This window comes from Periplaneta americana, chromosome 9 (genome assembly GCF_040183065.1).
Source record: "Periplaneta americana isolate PAMFEO1 chromosome 9, P.americana_PAMFEO1_priV1, whole genome shotgun sequence".
NCBI classification, from domain to species: Eukaryota; Metazoa; Arthropoda; class Insecta; order Blattodea; family Blattidae; genus Periplaneta; species Periplaneta americana.
In genome coordinates this window covers 136,075,886-136,095,478 of record NC_091125.1, presented here as the reverse complement: position 1 = coordinate 136,095,478, position 19,593 = coordinate 136,075,886, and the positions used below count along the sequence as shown (strand labels likewise).

The 19,593-nt window shown below is 34.5% G+C and overlaps 1 protein-coding gene across 19 annotated transcripts in view; it reads left to right on the top strand.

Annotated features, from left to right (window-relative positions):
* Nucleotides 1-19,593, top strand: part of LOC138706539 (coiled-coil domain-containing protein AGAP005037) — a 1,408,895-nt gene that overhangs the window by 438,279 nt on the left and 951,023 nt on the right. For all 19 annotated transcript variants that reach the window (XM_069835948.1, XM_069835949.1, XM_069835942.1 and 16 more), the window contains exon 2: nucleotides 10,367-10,423. In XM_069835948.1, coding sequence (XP_069692049.1) covers nucleotides 10,367-10,423 — 57 coding nt within the window. The remainder of the gene's footprint in view (nucleotides 1-10,366; nucleotides 10,424-19,593) is intronic.

The window sequence follows — 19,593 nt, the reverse complement described above, 5'->3', positions numbered from 1 at the left end:
AAATAGTCACATCATGGCATTAACTATAATAATATTTCATTTCTAATGGTAATAATGTCATCAAACCACCTCAAGTTTTGTAGATTTTAATATCCAATACACAGCTGTACTCACAAAATTACACAGCGCAGAATCAGACCTGTATAGATTATTTGTAGTAAGTCTTGAAGTTTTTAATAACCAATTGAATTTGAGCTCTAAATATGTCAGCAATCCTGACCTTCGTGTAATAGCCTATTGTTTATTTTAGTGTGTGTTTTGTTTTATACTGAAATGAAATTAGTTCTCAAAATTGACGAAAGATGGATTTTGTAAAATAGGAAAATTATGTAGGAAAACTAACGCTTCACTGAAAGTTGCTATTTTTCTGAAAATTATTGAATGCCAAACTTCAAAATGAAGGGTCATTCATTAAAATCCGTTCAGTCGTTTTCCCGTAGTTTCCATTACCAGTTCAAATTATATATATATATATATATTATTCGCCCGAACTTTACCTCTTTTTCTTTCTTTTTTTTTTACCTGATATTCACCATAAGTCTTTCGTGGCTCCGACTTAAAGAACGCAGAACTTTACACTCTTTGTCTTTACTCTTCCAAATTCTGCATACCTCAACACCAAATTACCTTTCGTCTCGGTTATCTTGTCTATACTCTAACCACGATGTAAATACCAGATCACTTATCTGTGGCACGCTAAGTGTACCTCTTCATAGAACATCTTGTTATTCATCATCTTTTACAGTATCCACCTCGCGTCAATGGAATTCCTTGTCACAAAGTATTAGGGGATGCAAAACAATAAACACCTTTAAAAACAGCTTAAAAGATAACCTTATTAGCATTTCACTCCAATCATACTGATTTAAACTATCACTGACTACATTGTTACTTCTTTCTTTAGACATCATCCTGATAGTGCTGTATTTTCAAAATTGTCTCATAATAATCTCTTTCTATTATCTAATATTATTTTAAATATATTAACATTCTATGTATTTTAGCTTAATTCTGCTACACAATTTATTTCAGTATTTAATTGATAGTTCATAGTATTTTGTTGTTTAATTCGTAAGTAACTCTTGTATACATGTAACTCTCATCTAAATCAAATTGTTGAATTCTTTGTAAGTTCATACATATGTATATACACTTTTTGCTGGTTGAGTGGAAGAGAAGGCCTTAACTCTGCCAGCTAAAATAAATCATTATTATTATTATTATTATTATAAATGCGAGAAACCTCGGGGAAAAAACTCTCGTGGTTAATCATTGAAAGCGGGAATCGAATTCACATCTGAGCAGTCTTGGTGCAGGAGAGCAGCTTCTTATTCTGTGCTACATCGGAGACCTTTTACCTCTTATTATGGCACAGAAATATAGACAGAAGAGGTTCCTAGTACTTGATTTATAACGGACAGCGTTCTGCTTGTTCTACTCTTAAATGTCTTGACAATTATCGTCTCATGAGCGATTAATTGAAAGATAGAATTCATCTCTGACAACCACGTTATTCGCATTGAGTAACTCCACCCCTCTCTAATTATGATAATGCACATCGCAGCGGATCGTGATGTTTCTTCTGATGTAGCTATGGCGAAGGGAAGACGACGCTTAGCTTTATAACAGTCATCATTTCATAATGGAAAGGCGGAACTGCTTTCGTAAAACGTGGTTCGCTTCCATCTTTTGCCGATTCTGAGTGGAAGGATTTTCCGATATTCTTGTCGTTAATTCACGTGACTGTAACAAGCAGATGTGAATAGTATGAAATTGTACATCCTGTCTTATTTTCTCACAGAAGAAGAATATTTACGTAAAGGTTATAAGTTACAAAATGCATATTTAAATAACCGTGTAAAAAATGTAAATTTACACAGATTATCCTACTGTCCTTCAGTTTCGTAGCAAAAATTGCACAGATTTAAATAGTAACTCTGTTTTTCAATATTCTTGTACATTATTTTTTTTATTTGTGCTATATTCTTATATCCCCCAGGTAGTATTTGATGCCTAGATGTATATATTCACTTGAAAATTGACCCCTCTTATGTAACGGCGATTGAAAATGTGAATGTTTTGGAGGTAGAGATGAGCTTAAACGATATTTTCAAGTATCTGTGACAACTGTGACTGTGACAATTAAATATCTGTGACTTTTATCGGTGATTTTGTCACACCGATATTTTATATCGATACTTAGCATGAATTACATCGATATTTTGTCACACCGATAAAAATTAGCAGGAAATATTGAAGAGCAGTGAAATATGAATACGATTTCTCTAGACACACCACTCATCAGTGATTTATATGGGAAAATCCAACAAAGAAATTATGTACATGTACCATTAAGAAATAAATACATACCTTACTGAACACTAAAATGTCAAAAGTTAACCTCTTGTACCAAGAGGTTATATTATAGATACTGAACCAGTTTATCATTTTTAAAAGTAGTTGGGTATGGAGAAATTGAGGTTATATGATTTTCCTAATCGTTTTAAAAAGTGATCCTTTTTATTGTATATACTACAATGGATAAATTATTTTAAGTCGTGCATTAACATTATAATATTGAGTCATAGAATAAAAATTAACGAAACATAAGTATTCGGAAAAACACTGGAAAATAATTTTATTACAAAACAAAACAGTTGTTCAGACAGGATTTTACACAAGATTAAGTACTGGTAACCAATGGTGTTATTATTTAAATCGTGTAATAACTACATCATTTATAAAAAGATGGAGAAACTACCGCCAGATTGCTGTTATTGTATCATGCGCACGCGCAAACCTACGACGTAGAGGAGAAAATATCAGTCACAGAGTACTGAATACGGAGCAGATTTCGATAGCGATATTTTGTGACAGATATTTCGCGTCATCAGTCACAGGTTTATCTGTGACAAAAAAGTACCTGTGACAAAATATCGGTTTGTCAAATATCGGCCATCTCTATGTATAGGTCTTAGACGAAATGAAGCCGAAGATTTGCCATGGAAATTACCTAATATTACTTCTTACGATTGGGGAAAATCTTGGAAAAAAAAAAAAAAAAGCGAATCATGTAATTACCCTAACGGGATAAGAATATACGCCCAGTAGTAACCTCCGAAACACGTGCTTAGTGTATCTAATCGTGAACCTCGCCGGCTGGCTTAAACGATCTAATTGTGTTTGTGAGAGTGTATACACATACTCGTAGGCTACACATATGCGCATATACTAGCATGAAACTGCAAATGCTTAAAGAGCAAACATCGTAGATAGCAATGTGATTTTTTTTTTTTTTGGTATTAACTGTATATGCGAAATGTGTCAAAACTTAATTTTATGCATGAAAAATGCTAGTTCCTTAATGAAAGTCCAAAATTAAGTGAAATATATCCACGAATTTTCGTACAATTGATAGAAATCCACGAAATTACTTCATAATCATGAAAAAAAAGCAAGTTTTATGCAGAATTCGCACGAAAAATGACCCTTTCTTCGAAATAAAACGTGAACATTTTCTTCGTTATAACATACATTATACATAAATATTTCTGTATAGGCCTACTTGATGGTTCAGCATTACAAGTGTACAATGTACGTATAGGTTCTGGGACTATTTCCAGGGAGCAGCGCATACAGACAACGGTTAATTCTCTTTACCGCAGTGCGTTAAGGGAACTAGGTAATGATTATGGGTCAAAAATCCAAATTTTTTACTTTAAAGTACAAAACTTGCTCTTTAAAAACATTATAAATGTTGTGGGAGGTATTTCTGCTAATAGGATCTTTAAATGGCCTCTCTAAATTTGGCGGTGCATGAATTTCATACATCCTTCTTTTTCTATTAATGCAGTTTGCCACAATTTGACATTTTTCAAACTTAAGTGCATTTTTCTCTGAAACTACAGAATCAATTTAAATGAAATTTTTACAGTGTTCTCTGAAGGCTGTGTTCTACATAGTAGACCTACCGGTTTAAGAATATCACACTCATAACACGAGAAAAAATTGCAAAAAATATTAAACAAAGTGCAATATTTTTTCTGTTTTATTATGGGTGAAATATTTAACTAAATTTTGCTTTAGAATTTACAATATTTGTACATACATTACTAGATAACTTAAAAATACAAGGTATGTGAGTGAAGATTGTAGCAAATAACTTGCACCTGAAGAATGAAGTACACTTAGCAAAGTGGTAAAACAGGTTATAAGTTAGGACCTTTATTTAGCACTGGGATACGAAGCTAATTAGTTGTCGTTATACCAATGAATTCAGAATCATTGATTGTATAACCAAGGAAATTTTTATTCTACACTGAACATTAAAAGTCTAGAAAATATTGATCTAAACTTTTGTACAGAAATTTTTTAATCGCACAGGCATCATTACCTACTCCCTTTAATGAGATTAAGAAATCATTGCCGTCAACCCCTCACAATCGAATTAAATTGAATTATGAATTTAAAGTTAAAATTAAAGTTTTATCTGTTTATAATTATATTTTATGTTACAATTATTAGCAAAATAGGTAAATAAATAGATACATAAATAAATGAATTTGTTAATTAATGATGTAAACAATTTTGTGTTAGTTTCAAAGGGATGATTTCAATAATAATTTTAAAAAATGTTATTTTATGCTCGACCATGCCGAAATGTAGTAATTATACACCTGGTAGTAGCCCTTTAATGCACCTCATTAAAGTACACCTATTCATTATAATTCAGTTGTTCAGCCAATGAGAAATCACCATTGTACCATTATAAAATCGCAAGTATCGATTATTCTCGGATATGCAATCGAAAGACAATTAGCGAAAAGTCACGGAGGCTGGAAATCCAATACTGTCGCAGAAGGTTATGTTCTGTTACTATAATAATTAGCGTTAATTGTAAATAATATTCAAATAAATTCAATTTGTCATTTAGTTTTTTTTCTAGATCAATTTCCAGGTTATATCAAGCCTAATCTTCATTTTATTCTCTAGATTATATCAAGGTCAATGATATTCGTGTTTCGGAAAAAACCAATACTTTCGCGTCTGCGCACATCTCACAATTCCACTCCTCACTTACATAACCATAACATGAATACTTCTGAATAATTTCAAGTTAGAAATATGGTCGAGCATAAAAAGTCGTATGGAACTTGCCTATAATGGTGATTAAGACGCGCGTATGAACGTACTCGCGTCTTAATTACTACCATTATAGGCTCGTTGGATAATGTAGTATAGGATTATATTACAATGCTTAGCAAAATCAATAAATAAATAGATACATAAATAAATTAATTTGTTAATTAATGACGTAAACAATTTTCTGTTAGTTTCAAAGGGATGATTTCAATAATAATTTTTAAAAATGTTATTTTACAAGTGTTTTATAAATTTATTTAGGATGCGAAGTATGCGTGTAATTGCTTCTTTTTTTTTACGAAATATTCACCGAAATTAAACAATTTTAATCACCAAAATCAGGATAAAATAATCACCATAAAAGCACACTCCTATTTATAGAATTAGGAACTTAAACATCTCGAATTCCGGTATAACTTCTTACTTGATAACATAGTAACCGGAATGTGTCCCGTAATTGAGGTAGTTGAAGAGCCCTGATACTGGTTGTCGGGCGCGATTGTGGGCGGCAGATAAACGTATCGGACACGTTCTCGCAGCTCCAGTTTAATATGTTGGCATGTAAGCCCTAGCTCTTTTTAAAGCACTTTCCAGTTGTGCAAATTCAGTGGCTGTGGACTCGCCGTATCACAAAAAAAAAAAAAAAAAGAAATGAAGAATGGAGCTACATATTCCATAAATTGCGGATGATATATTGTACTTTCACACCGCAGTAGATATCAGATATACCATCACGCGATCCTACTACACCTGTACGCTTTGAACTGTTATGAATACGCTCGATTGTGTTTCAGTGCTTTACCTCTGTCAAAATTGACAATAGTCCGGATACTCAGCTGTATCTATGTAGAGGAAACGAATGATATTGTTTGTTTAGTTCGTTTTCGGTTCTTTTTATTAAGTTTTCTATGTTGATTTCTTTTGTTTGGTTAATTTGGTTGACTGTAGTGCGTTAACTTGTTGGTTTTGGTTGGTTCGTTTGGTTTGTTTAGGTTGTCTGAGTAACTTATTATTTGGTTAATTGTTGACTGTACCTCTGTCAAAATTGAGAATAGTCCAGATATTCAGCTGTATATACTGTAATATATAGGGGGAAAACGTAGGAATTGGTTCTTTAGTTTGCTTTGATTCTCTTGATTTTTTTGTTTGGTTAATTTGGTTGATTGTAGTGCATTAACTTGTTGGTTCATTTAGTTTGTTTAGGTTGTCTGAGTAATTATTTGGTTAAGTGTTAGCTGTATCTCTGTCAAAATTGACAATAGTCTGGATACTCAGCTATAGCCTATGTATATTAGAAAAATCTAAGCCATTGGTTTAGCGAAAGAAAATTGAAACATCTTTGTTACAAGTGAAAACAAACTTTCATTTCTCGTGTGAAGAACTTAGTGTGAAGCTGTATGGGAATGAACTGATCCTTAAAAAGATACATTCTTCAGACAAGTACTTGTACAGCTCGATTCAACATTATTGGTCCCTGTCCTTGGTTGTTTGGCTAGTGAGCGAGCTGTGTGTTGCGTCATGAGAAAGAAATTTAATCACAAATGTGCGTAGGAGGGGAAGAATGTAAATAATATCTATGCTCGAAGCTGAGGGACACTCATGTCAAGAAAATATAAGTCATCATGGCATTGTTTAGTCAACGGACGTAGTGGTTAGTAACGGGACGTGTGGAAGAATATTGTGTTTCAAGACGGAGTGTACCTCGACATGATAAGAAGGAAGTGTTAGGTGTTATGACTTCGCGGCCTGACCTGTGTGACCCAGCCCGCCAGTAGTGATGAGTAACTCGCTCTGTCTATCTACTTACTTTTTGCAAGGGCCAAAATCCCTGAATCAAGCTGTAAAAATGTGTGTTAGAGTTCAGTACGTACAATATTATGTGAAAGACTTTCATGCATGCTTCAGTACTGAAATTGAATACTTAGTGGCTATAATTATGCATAACAGTTACGTGTGTTTATGCATTTATTTCAAAAAATTAAGATACCGGTACTCTAGAAATTTAGTATGCAAAGTTCTGTCGTTGCATCTACTGTTATATATTTTCTGCAACATTTCAACGGATAGTGACCAAATAAGCGTTTGTGTGTGTTTTTTTAATTGTCGATTTATTTATTTATTTATTCATTCTGGTGTAGTTAAGGCCATCAGGCCTTCTCTTCCACAACACCAGGAATACAAATACAATAATAGAAATAAACAGAAAAAAATACACTATATACAAAGTAAAGCTACACAAGAAATAGAGAGAGGAAAAAACACCATAAACAAAGTAAAGCCACACAAAAATATACACAGGTTGCAGTCACACAAACTTTAAATGAGTGATTAAGTATCATAATTAATTGTATCCTAACTAATTAACTAACATAAACAAGAAACTTGCAATTTTAATCTGGATTAAAAAAGAAAAAGAAAAAAAAAACAAATCAGTACTTCTAGCAATACCTAAAGAACATTAACTAAGACAAAATTTTCCAATTTAATTTTCAATTATGATAAAGTCCGGCAGTCCCTGACGTCATTAGGTAACGAATTCCAGAGGCGAGGTATTTCTACAGTATAGGAAGATGAGTATAAAGACGTTCTATGATGAGGGATAGAAAGAAGTGCTTGATGTCGATGTCCCCTGCTGGACCATGAAAAATCCGGTCAGCCTAGTTTAGCTGTACTACTTAATTATTACTTGTTGCTTTAATCTCAGACTCGGGTGGGGGCAATTTCCCTGTCCTGTCATCCCCTGCATTCAAGTAACACCTCTGACTTTGTGTAAGGCTTTGTTGGATGCCCGGGCCGAACTGAAGAAGTTCCAGCAAGTCAACGCAGCGTGGCAGCACTAAAAGCTCTCTGTCAACTTCAGTGGAGCGGTACCGTTCCGAGTGTTGTTTTTAATTTCGATGGATACGTTCTTCAGTTCACTGAAGCCATTGCAGTTTATTCCAAAAGACTTTAATTTGTTTATATTTATTCGATTCGATCTTTCGGTTCAGATTACATAGTTCGAATTCGCGTTTTATGTCTGTCATGAAAGTTTTCCAATCTAAAGTCTTCGTCGATGCGAGAGGAATTAAAGTTTCATTACTGAATGGTTGGTTCTTTTCATCGGAATTGCTCGTTCAACTGGGTCTGGTTGATAGCTCGGATTCAGTACCGAGATCCATTCGCTAGTGTTTCTGCTGTATTGCTTGTGACCCGATGGTTTAACTTCAAAATTAGTTTGTGACGATTACAGACGCTTATCATATAACCTATTAAAATTATGAATCTTTCATTGAACATGAGTTCTTTTCTAGACGTGTTTGTAATATACCGTGTGTTTCTGTGACTTTGTTATGAACATTTATTGGTTATAAAGGTAATCAGAATGAACAATATTCATATAGGAACACATATTAGGAAACGTTCTGTTTATTATTGGTAATTACAAGCCTTGATATGTGAACGACAGCATGGATAAATATATAATAGGATGCGAAACTGCGGTCAGCACCATCTGGCGGCAGGGTGTTCAAATAAGATGATCAGCGCCCAACGTCGTAGGTGGTGAACATTAGAACTACGTGCTGGGTACATTACCCAGAGTTCTCTATTTATCCGTTCGAGATGTTGACGAGAAGACAAGATGGCAGACATAAACTTGCTAATAAGTGAACATAAAGTGATACTACGTGTGTGTATAAGCAGTGTATGTTAAACAGTGATGTTTATGGACGTTGTAAAAATAGTGTTGTTGAATGTATTGTAAAGTAATAGTAATATAATAAATTGAACTACCGTATCTAAGCAGTTCTTGCAGACTTTTCCATTGCGCTATACAATACAATCCCAATTATCTAACCTTTTGCTTTATTTTTCTGTCTCTGTCTGGTTATATTTTAATTGGGTAGTGTAAAATAGATCGTCCCTTTTATCTTCCTGTTGGCTCCGGTAAGAATTTTTAGTAGAAGATGCTGTGAGGAATAAAAATGTAAATGTTTTATTTTAAATTGGGTTAGTTTTGAATACCGATGAGGGTGGGAGGGAATACTTTCTGCACAGTTTAACATTTTCGTCACCATGTGCGCTGCTAAATGCATGGAGTAATTAGTTTTTATTTTCGCTACTTGGTGCGCTGCTAGATGTAATATGTTCGCCTACTCCCAACAGGTGGCAGAAAGATCAATTTCTACATTAGCGCTTCTAGCATGTGTTACGGGAAACTCAGTAAGCTTCGCATTGGGTATATTTATCCATGACGACAATGTAGCCAGCTGGCTGAGGTTTGGTTGCAGCCTTCCTGCTATGATGCAAAAATTAAGCTAAAAAAAGCGGAAGTTTGATTTGTTTATTACATTTTTCAAGTGTGAGGAAATGGTTTTAAATTTTCAAACAAGAATTGGTTTGGTCATTTACTACGCTTTAATGGAATATTCTGATAATTTTCAGTACCCACCCGCCACCCGCAAATTGAAGGCAGCCCAGCGCAGAAATCTGTGAGCAATAGGGTGGAATGAGGCACCGCAGGTTGGACCCAGCGGAAGTACAGAATAGAGGGAGGCAGACGGGCAATATCAAGCTCCGCAACAAAAATTTAAACCAAACTCCGCAACAAAAAATAATCCGTCTTCCTTGTATCAAAGTGCGCAACTATCTCCCCTCATCTATCATCCCCACTCTTTCACATCAATAGTAAACGAATTCCCTTCACACTTCAGAGTAAACAAATTATTAATGTCAATATTGTGAAGGGTACTCTGTTCTAGACTTAGGACTAGCAGTTTATTAGCCAGTAAAAAGGGCAGTCAGTGATAAATGACGGCTAGAGTGAAATAGGCACTTTTAAAATTATAGTTTCAGGTAAAATATGCTGTTTTAATTAAAAATCGTAAAATAAGCAAGCAAAAACGTTTTCCTGCGAAATAAGCATTAATAAGCACTAACAAACATAGTTAAAACTGCTTATCTAGGTGTGTCTTACGAAGTATAACCTTTCTTCCTACCTTTAAAAGTGTGGAAAAGAATATACATTTTGCTTAGAAATGCGGGCTTTAATTATTATTATTATTATTATTATTATTATTATTATTATTATTGTCTGTTGACGCTGTGTGTATCAGTAGCATTTCTGTGTTGATTTTGTTGCACGGGGGATCCGCGCGGCGCGCTGCCGTCGCTCGCTGCTCTCTTGCTGATAATTAATTTATCGTTCGTTAACACTGACGCCGTTTGTTTGTTTTGCTTGCAGAGGAGGAATGGGGAGCAGATGGAAAAGCCCGCGGGCCCTCAGGCACGGACCAATCAGGTGAGCTGCTCGTCGTATCGCTAATCAAGTTGTACTGTGCCCCTCTTTATGGCGCCGCCCGCCCCTCGAATGGGCAATATAATTTAATGTTTGATGCAAAGCCTGCTGCGTCGGTTCATCTTGACTGTATTAACCGACGGAAGACTCTTGTCACGGGACTCGTTAACCATTGACGATGCTCATTTGTTAAGTTGTAATTATGACGTAATTAGGTGCTTGGCTGTCGCCGACATTGCATGGCAGTTTGATGTTGGTCAGTAGCTTGTTTCTGATGTGTGAACTAGTCTCTAATCTGTGTGAGCACGTAGTCGCGTTACGCAGGTTAGGCGAGTAGGTTGAGTTACTGGCAACACCACTTTGTTCTTCGTAAACCGGTTTACATGTACACACTAATTTCTTCGTAGGATTTATTTATTTGTTTATTTATTTATTTACTTATTTATTTATAACAGGACAAATTACCAGTTGCAGTACACAGTACAAAATTATAGTTACTTTCGTCATATAAATAAAGAAAAAACATGAAAAGGAGGTAAATACAGATAAAAATATAAATGAAAAAATGAAAAGAAAAAAGAGAGATAAATACAGAATATTAAATTCAAGATGTAAAATAACAATTAAAGAGTAGGAAATAAAAAAAAAATAATTTTAAATCGAATATTTTCAAGATTTTAATAAGAAAAAATGTACATTTTATGCACGAAATTCTGAAATCTAGATCCCATATTTTACATAATTCAATGAATTTAAAACACTTTTTAATAGTCGTGAAATTATATATATTTAGTGCGTACATGACAGGGATATGGATATGGGTGGGCTATACTTCTACATATGCATGAAAAATTATATTTTATAATTTCTCGCTAAACTGGAGAATTAACACGATAGCTTTGAACCGTGGCGATACGGTTACGACCAAATTTAAATAAATACACAACGTTGCCAACATAAGAACATGAGTTTGGTCTGTGGTGTCGTTAGAAGAAGAAATTTGTTTCTTTTTCTCTCTTCCTTCTTCGTTCTGAACATTACTGAGAGATAGTGCCACTGTTACTCTGATCTATGTCAGTAATTTTTTTCTGCACCACTAATTTGTTTGGACAACATTTCTACATAGAATATTAAGACAAATTTTACAAGCGATCTCCAATTACTAACAGTATGGTCATCAAAATTGTGTCCATTTTATCTCGAACTAAAATCTCTCGCATTTTTTTTTTTCGTTTCATCACAGCCGAATGGATTTATCTTCACGGTATCGATGTTTCTAGTCGGTCATGGCCTTTATGACAGTTTCTGTTTCGTAATATTGATAAACAGTAATATAATTAAAGCGGTGAATACTTTCATGGTCCCTAAAAGTTTTTTTCGTGAATGGTCAGGTATTTTCTCTAGGCCACAAATAAAACTGCAACGCGGTCATAATTACGAACATTAACCGGAAATTTACTTTCCGTTATTTAAATGATATTCCGTGAAACACACCTTTTTTCCCTTTATTTCGTTGTCATAACCGACTTTAACATCTTACCACATATGCATTTTCTTTTGGTGCATTCCAAACACCGTTATTGTACTGCATAAACCTTGCACTTGACTAATGAAGTGATTTATTTAAGAATATATTCGCGAATTTTACTACCACCATTTCTATTGTCTTTTGTTTGACACGGCTCGGTACGGCCCGGTGACTAGTGGCCAGCGAGTAATGTCGACTATAGACAATGTTCTGCCGTGGGTATTATCCAGTTGTTCCAAATGTATTTATTTTATATCAAACTCGACTCACATTGTTGTCTTGATTACTATTCTTTAAATCACAGCCAACTGTACATAATATTTAGTTTAACTAACCATTGACAACAGTCGGCTTTGAATCAAACAATAACAAATGAGCCTAATATTTAATTTCAATTAAAACTTATTTTCACAGAAATATTACTTTCATATTAGTAGTGGAAAAATATTGTATGGAACACGAGACTTGATAGATTTTATTCACTCGTGGAAATTAAGCCTCAGGAGACAGAGGAGAGTTGGGTAGTATCGGACATCGAGTAATATCGGACAGTGAGTTTCTTTCATCTACCACCAGATCATAGTACCTGAATGACATGGTTACGTTTCTGTGATGTCGCATACAGAAACGTAACCGTGTCATTCAAGTACTACGATCTGGTGGTAAATGAAAGAAACGCACTGTCCGGTATTACCCGATGTCCGATACTACCCAACTCTCCCCTACACTTTCCACTCATGATTAAAATCTTACTTAAGTCTCTTTGTCACATAAATTACTATACCCAACTAAAGGAAATTATTAAAATCTTGCAAGGCACCAAACTTAAGAAAACGATATTTTAAATTATGAGATGACGTTTTGTCTAACAACGCTGTGCCAAGTGCGACGGATATAGAATTTTGGCGAGATAAGTGCGAATCGATTGTTAAATTAATACTTTAATCCGGACATTTGCTTCTGTTACCGTACAGAATTAGAGTTCAGACTCCAATATGTGGTTCTAGGGATTACGGCGCGTTCGTAATGTTTAAAATTTTTCTCCGTCGAAGAATTGCGGTTCTCTACCTCGTTAATAAAGGAGTCCCGACTCCCAGAGCTCCAAGTTTCTTCCTTAGGGGGGGAAAAAAGGAAATAAAAAAAAGAGAGAATAAATCTTTGCAGACCTTTATAGAATTTTTAATGAAGTCCGTTTTAACTGAATTCCAGTACCACGACGACAAACCATACTTTATTTTTGTATAAAAATTCCATTTCTCCTTTAGAGAAAACAATGGAAGGTAGAAAATATTGTATTAAATTCAGATGTAGAAGAAATTAAATACGTGACCGTGTTGTTTAGGGATTTATTATGGTTCCGTGGTTGGCTGCACTGTTGTGTATTTTTTTCTGTATATGGATATTGATATGTGGAGGGACCAGAGTGTCCAATATAAGCAGAGATGGAAGAATAACAAGCTATAGAGGGGACGGGATGTTAACTTATTGCACCAAGACATGAGCGCAGTAAGGAAAAACACGGAAATCCTTTTAGGGACCAACTCTGCTCTGTGTATGTCAGTTTATCACGTAAACAGGTCAACAAAGCTACTGGAATAACAGTAATGTCCACAGACTGGATTCTGCTGTTGTATAGGCCATAAAACAAACCTTATTTTGTACTGTTCACTGTATGAAGCGTGTCGATTTTCTGCGCTTGGAACTTCGGTTCAAATATAGTCCTACTCTAGGCATATTCCCACAACTTTTTTAAATCATGATTGTTCTTGCCAACCAGTACAACAGGCATGTCAATTGATGCCCATAGGAGCAAGCGCGCGCTTTAGAGCTTAGGAGAGCCTGAGCGCTTTACAACGGAAAGGAAAGAGACAGAAGAAACAGGTAGTATATGCCATTTGGTCGAGCTATATTCAGGGATGGCCAGCACTGATTCAATAGATAAAGGGAAGAGAACTTATTAAAACTGTATCCATGTTAATTTTTAGATTTGCCTGAGAAGTATAAGTGCATTATAAGAATGTAAGTTTTAATTTTAATGCTCATTTTTCACAAATTTGATTTTTTTTATTGAAAAGTAATATTTTCTCAACTTTTCGTATAGAAAAGTGACATTTTTATGTATAGGCCTATTTATTTAGTAGCCTTACAGAATGTTTTCGTAAATCTGAAGTACCGTATATACGTATTACTGAAGATACTGTATTGAAAATTTTGAAAATATTCGCATGGAAATTGTTTGTAAGGAAATGAATTAACAAAGCAACTACTGTTACATCATAAGCAAAATATATGTGCCCATGTGTTGTAAAAATGTCAGTTCTATAGCTTCAGCAGATTTCGAGAAAATAATTTAATATTCTGATGATAGGAAGTTGCTCACAAATATTACCTTAAAAGCATAATGCGATAAGAGTTTTGTTATGTAATATTAGTTACACTTAAAACAGATACAGTACCTAGGTAACTTTGCTTTGTACTGTAATATTGTTTAGATTAGTTTATTGATTACTTTTGTAAGGCTAAAGATACCATCAATATAAATTCCGACTTATGTTGTACACAAGCTCTTTCTTCTGAGTATCACTTTCTTTATGAATGATGTGTTTCATCCACTTAATACAATATAATATTATACTACTATGGAATTTAAGTGAATATTCCTTCTTAACTCTCTATTATGTTATTAAGATTTAAAACACAAGTGCAATATTAAGAAATCAGTGTTAGTACTTTTGTTTTACTGACAAAATAGATAATATTAAACAGAAAGAAGCCATATAAAAATAACGACATAAAATTTCACGTTCCGTTTGAAGTTTGTGCACCACTGTTTTCTTAATCCAACAGGTTGCTTATTCATATACACAAACCTTCCTCTTTCCATACTTAGCGCTTGTTGCCCGCGCACGAATTCAAGGCCAGAAAAATGCGCTTGCTTTGACATCACTGCAGTACAGTAATATGGAATATACAGATATAGATAATACAGATAATTTTGGGTGATGATTAGGCCTGAGAAATATATGCCTTTATACAACCAATGCGCCTCTAACTTTGAATACATCTCAGAGTTGGGGTGAGTTAACGCAGTGTCTTTCGTTCGTTTGAACTCATGCTTATCATCACGGTAAGTTAGTCCTCAGCATTTGAGTCGTCGAAAGTCACTCCTTTGACTTCGAAACACTACTATCTGCTGAAGAAAAATTTAAAGACATTATATCTTTATTAAAGAAAAATTGCACTATTGCGTATCAAAAAACTTATTTGACAAAATTTGTTCGTATTGACTTGACCCATTACTTCTGTGAATTAATGTTATAGGTTCCCTTCCACCTTGTATAGCTGTTTTGTTTTCTTCAGTGTAAAAGCTTGAGTTATCGAGTTCCTGTTTTCGGAGAGATTTAATTATGTTCAAAAAATGTTGAATTTTGCAGATTTATTATATTTTATTTCGTATCGTATTAAATATAGATAAAACTATTCATTTGTAAATACATATTTTGTGAATAATGATGTAAACCTGTTCAAAATGGTTTAGGAACGAGGATATTTTAGCATTGAAATATTTATTTCATGTTTTCATATTTTTTCCAAAAGTTTATTCATATTATACCGATTTCATATAATGAATTTTGAACACATTCACAAAAAACAAGTATGAAAAAACATAATCCATATTATAATAGTAATTTAATTCAGTTCAATTCAATTTATTAAGCCATTAAACATACAGTGATAGATTTCGTCACAAAAAAACATACATTTGAAAAATATACATATAATTGAAAACAGTAATTAGAATGAAAACACAAAACATTTTGAAACTCTAAAATTAATGAAAACACTTCACTCTTGTCTAATAATTGTAACTAATTTAAATAACTTTCTTTATTAAAAACAATTTCGTATGAATTTATGTCAAGAAACTCATCTACAGAGTAGAAAGGATTAATTAAAAGCCAATTATATAATCTAGCTTTGAAACTATTGGTTGGTAACTTATAATATTGACTGGGAAGCTTATTATATAATATCATCCCCATGACAGAAAAATGTGTACTAGTGTTATGTAATCTACAGTATGGAATATTAATTTGTTCACTATTTCTAATTTCATGATCATGTATATTGGCTATTAATGAGTAATTGTCTATATTTTGTCGAGTGTAAAGGACTAGGCCGTATATATATATATATATATATATATATATATATATATATATATATATATATAAATTTATGACAGTTAATATCTGTGATTGTTTTGAAAAGAGGTCGACAGTGTTCAAGATAGTTTGATTGACATAGAATTCTAATGGCCTTCTTTTGCAAAATCAAGACATTCCCAATTTTGCTACCATTTCCCCAGAAAATTAAGGCATACCTAATTATCGACTGAAAGAACGAAAAGTAGGCACATCTTAAATAATTTTGAGAAACACAAGTCACTAATTTCTTTAATAAGTATATAACTCTTGATAATTTTGTGCATATATATTCGATATGTTTTTCCCATGTTAAACTGGAGTCTATAAAAAGTCCTAGAAATTTGGTATAGTTTTATATGTTGTAATATCTAAAAGCCATACTTATAATATTGTGCTTGATAGTGGGATTGCAAAAAATAGAAACTGCACGTATGGTGTGTCTTCCGCATTGATAACATGGGACATTTTTTTTATTTCGTGCCAGACCGCAAGACCGTGTGCTTTTAGTGGGTTGGCAGCACTTCGTCTCGAAATGAAACCGTGTCAGATTAGCACGCGCCATTCTATTTTTATGGTCCATTTCGAGAGGTCTGCTGAGGTTTCTGGCCGATACTGCGATGTAGACTTGTTCTTTGAGAACCTGAAAGGGCAGAAAATAAGATACGGGGCGGTAGAGGCATGGGGCCGGCCGGGGTAGCAGCGGGAAAGAAAGCAATTACAGCAGCCTTCGGATAGCAACGTGCGGGATAACAAGAGACTAATGACTAGCGCAACTGTATCCCTTGAGAGGTCTCTCTGATACCCGAACATTTGATTATCGTTCAACTAAAATTGCTAGAAGCATATCTACAGTAGCAGCTAGGGAATCGGTACTTGCTTTCATGTTTTCATCCTTTTAGTGTTATGACGTCGAAACTTGAAATGTTCTTTGCTGATTATCAGATTTTTATTGCAACAACAGAAGAAGAAGAATTACAGAGAAATGTAATAAACTTAGTACTGTTGGTGAAAGTTACATTAACTGCATTTCTCAAGAGAAAAAGCGAAAAGGGACGAAGCTTTAACTTTTAAAGAGTAAAAACAGGAAGAAACTATAAAATAATAGAACAAATTAAAGACATTATCTATCTAGAATTTCAGTTGGTGGATGGGCGTGAAAAAGCGGTCATCGACATCATCGTCCTAGCAGGTATTAGGCCTAGTGGCCTGTTACGGTCACCGTCCACCTTTTCAAGGGGCGTCCCAAAGATCGTCTTCCATGTGGTATATAGCTATAGCGGAGAATTTGTCTTGGGAGTCTGGAACGGTCCATTCTATTGACATGGTTAAGCCATTTTTGTCTATAGTGGTTGAGATGTTCATAAATAGGTGTAATTTTCAATTCTTTTGTAATTAGTTCATTCCTTTTGTGGTCAAGCAAGCTGTAGCCGGCAGTACTCCTCAGAAATCTCATTTCCGCAGTTGTTAGGCGTTGAACATCTGAGTTTCGGACAGTCCAGGCCTCACTACCATACATGAGGACAGGTCTTGCTTGAACTTTATATGCTTTTAACCTGGTATGTTTTTGGGTTTTCGTGGTTGTGAAAACCTGGTTGATGGTTCTTAAGGCTCCATTAAAAGTGGCATCGGTGGTTCAGTGGTAGAATGCTCGCCTGCCTGTGAAAAAGCGGTGAAGGGAAAAATTTATAAAATTTACGTAAGGGGAGGAAATAGTGAAATTTATTTTTTGTTTTCCTAATTCATTCACAAATGTCATTTGTTTGCATGCAAACATATCATTGCTGCAACAACTTAAATTCAAGATTAGTTTTTTTTTTTAATTTGGGTCAAAATTAAAAAAAAAGTTAGTAGGATGCAGTAACTAACTAAAATGTATATAACTCAGCTATTTACAAAGATAAATTCACGTTCTTCAAAATGACTGGAACACAATTTTGATATTGGCTTTCGAAAATTTAAGATAAACAATTACATTTTAAGAATTTATTTTAGTAACAGTTTTATAAAAGCATGCAGGTATATTTTTCAAATGCAACAAAATAACAAATTTCTATTCCGGAGAAATGTTTCCTAATAGCTTACAGAATGAGAGTACCAAATATGAGGCACTTAACATTAATAGTTGCGAAAATGTATAACTCTTCGTATAGAAGAAATGAAACACATTAAATTTTGGAAAATTGCAATCAAAATTTACTGCAAGAATATCCGGATATCTAACACCCTCAGGGATAATCCTAAACATGGAGATGAGAAAATCTGATGAGTACGGTACAGGACAATCGTCAGATAAATCAGACCGAGAAGATGAGGATGGAATACCACATCTCCAGGATGACTTATGACAGAATGTCTATGCTTGCAAGAGATAGAATACCATACTCTAAAGATCTGCACGAAGATCACCGAAACGTTGGACTGATCATCATCATCATCATCATCATCATCATCATCATCATCATCATCATCATCATCATCATCGAGTTGCATTGGATGTTGGAAAATCGGATCTTGTTCCATAAAGATTGCAAGAGATACAATACCATACTCAGAAAGACCTGCAGGAAGACCACCGAAACATTGGACAGTCAGCTGGGCATCATCACCATCATCAGAGTTGCAGTGGATGTTGGAAAATCGGGTCTTGTTCCGTCTGTGTTAGCAATGCGTGCATTACTTTTTAGACGTGAATGTTGAACACTTGGCTGACAAATAGAAATAAGAAGTAGAAGCCGGTGAAATATGGTTTTAAGGTCTGTGTCACGATACAAAAACATGGATAAACTAAGCCAGACAAGATTAGAAGATCTGAATATACAATCTGTTTTAGCTTAACTTTCTCTTTTCCAGTAGCCCCGCTTCATTTCTCTATCTTCTTTCGCTCTTCTGATTCCAGTTTTCTTCTATATTTTCCTGTTGTTAGGTTGCTCTTATTACTTCTACTTACATGTGTCTCTGAAAAAGTATGGAAAGATACGAAGAAAAACGGGAAAAAGATCAGAATGGGGGGGAAACACGACACCACAGTTAGCACGAGGCTAACAAGTAACTGACAATGCCGAACACCTATTGACTGATTTCGCAGAAGTAGCATCCTCGAAGGCATTACGCATGAGAATCCAGCATGCCGTGTCGGTTTTGCGCCGCTGATTGCTCCGGAAGTGATATCAGGGCACCTATTCGATTGATCGATTCTACAATAACAAGCGAAGGTCATCAAGCGTAACTAACAGGACAGTTGACTATCGCCCTCCGGTTTTGTGCGCGTAAATGGCTTCTGGGAGTCAGCAGTATGGATTACGTTTCGGCATACATAACAATGGGTAAAAGACCGCTGATGTGGCATTGTTGCAGGCATGAATGCAGTTTTGTTTGATGAAAATTTAACATAGGTATCTCCATTGCTGATGCTTTTTCATTGTTGAAATTGGAAAGTT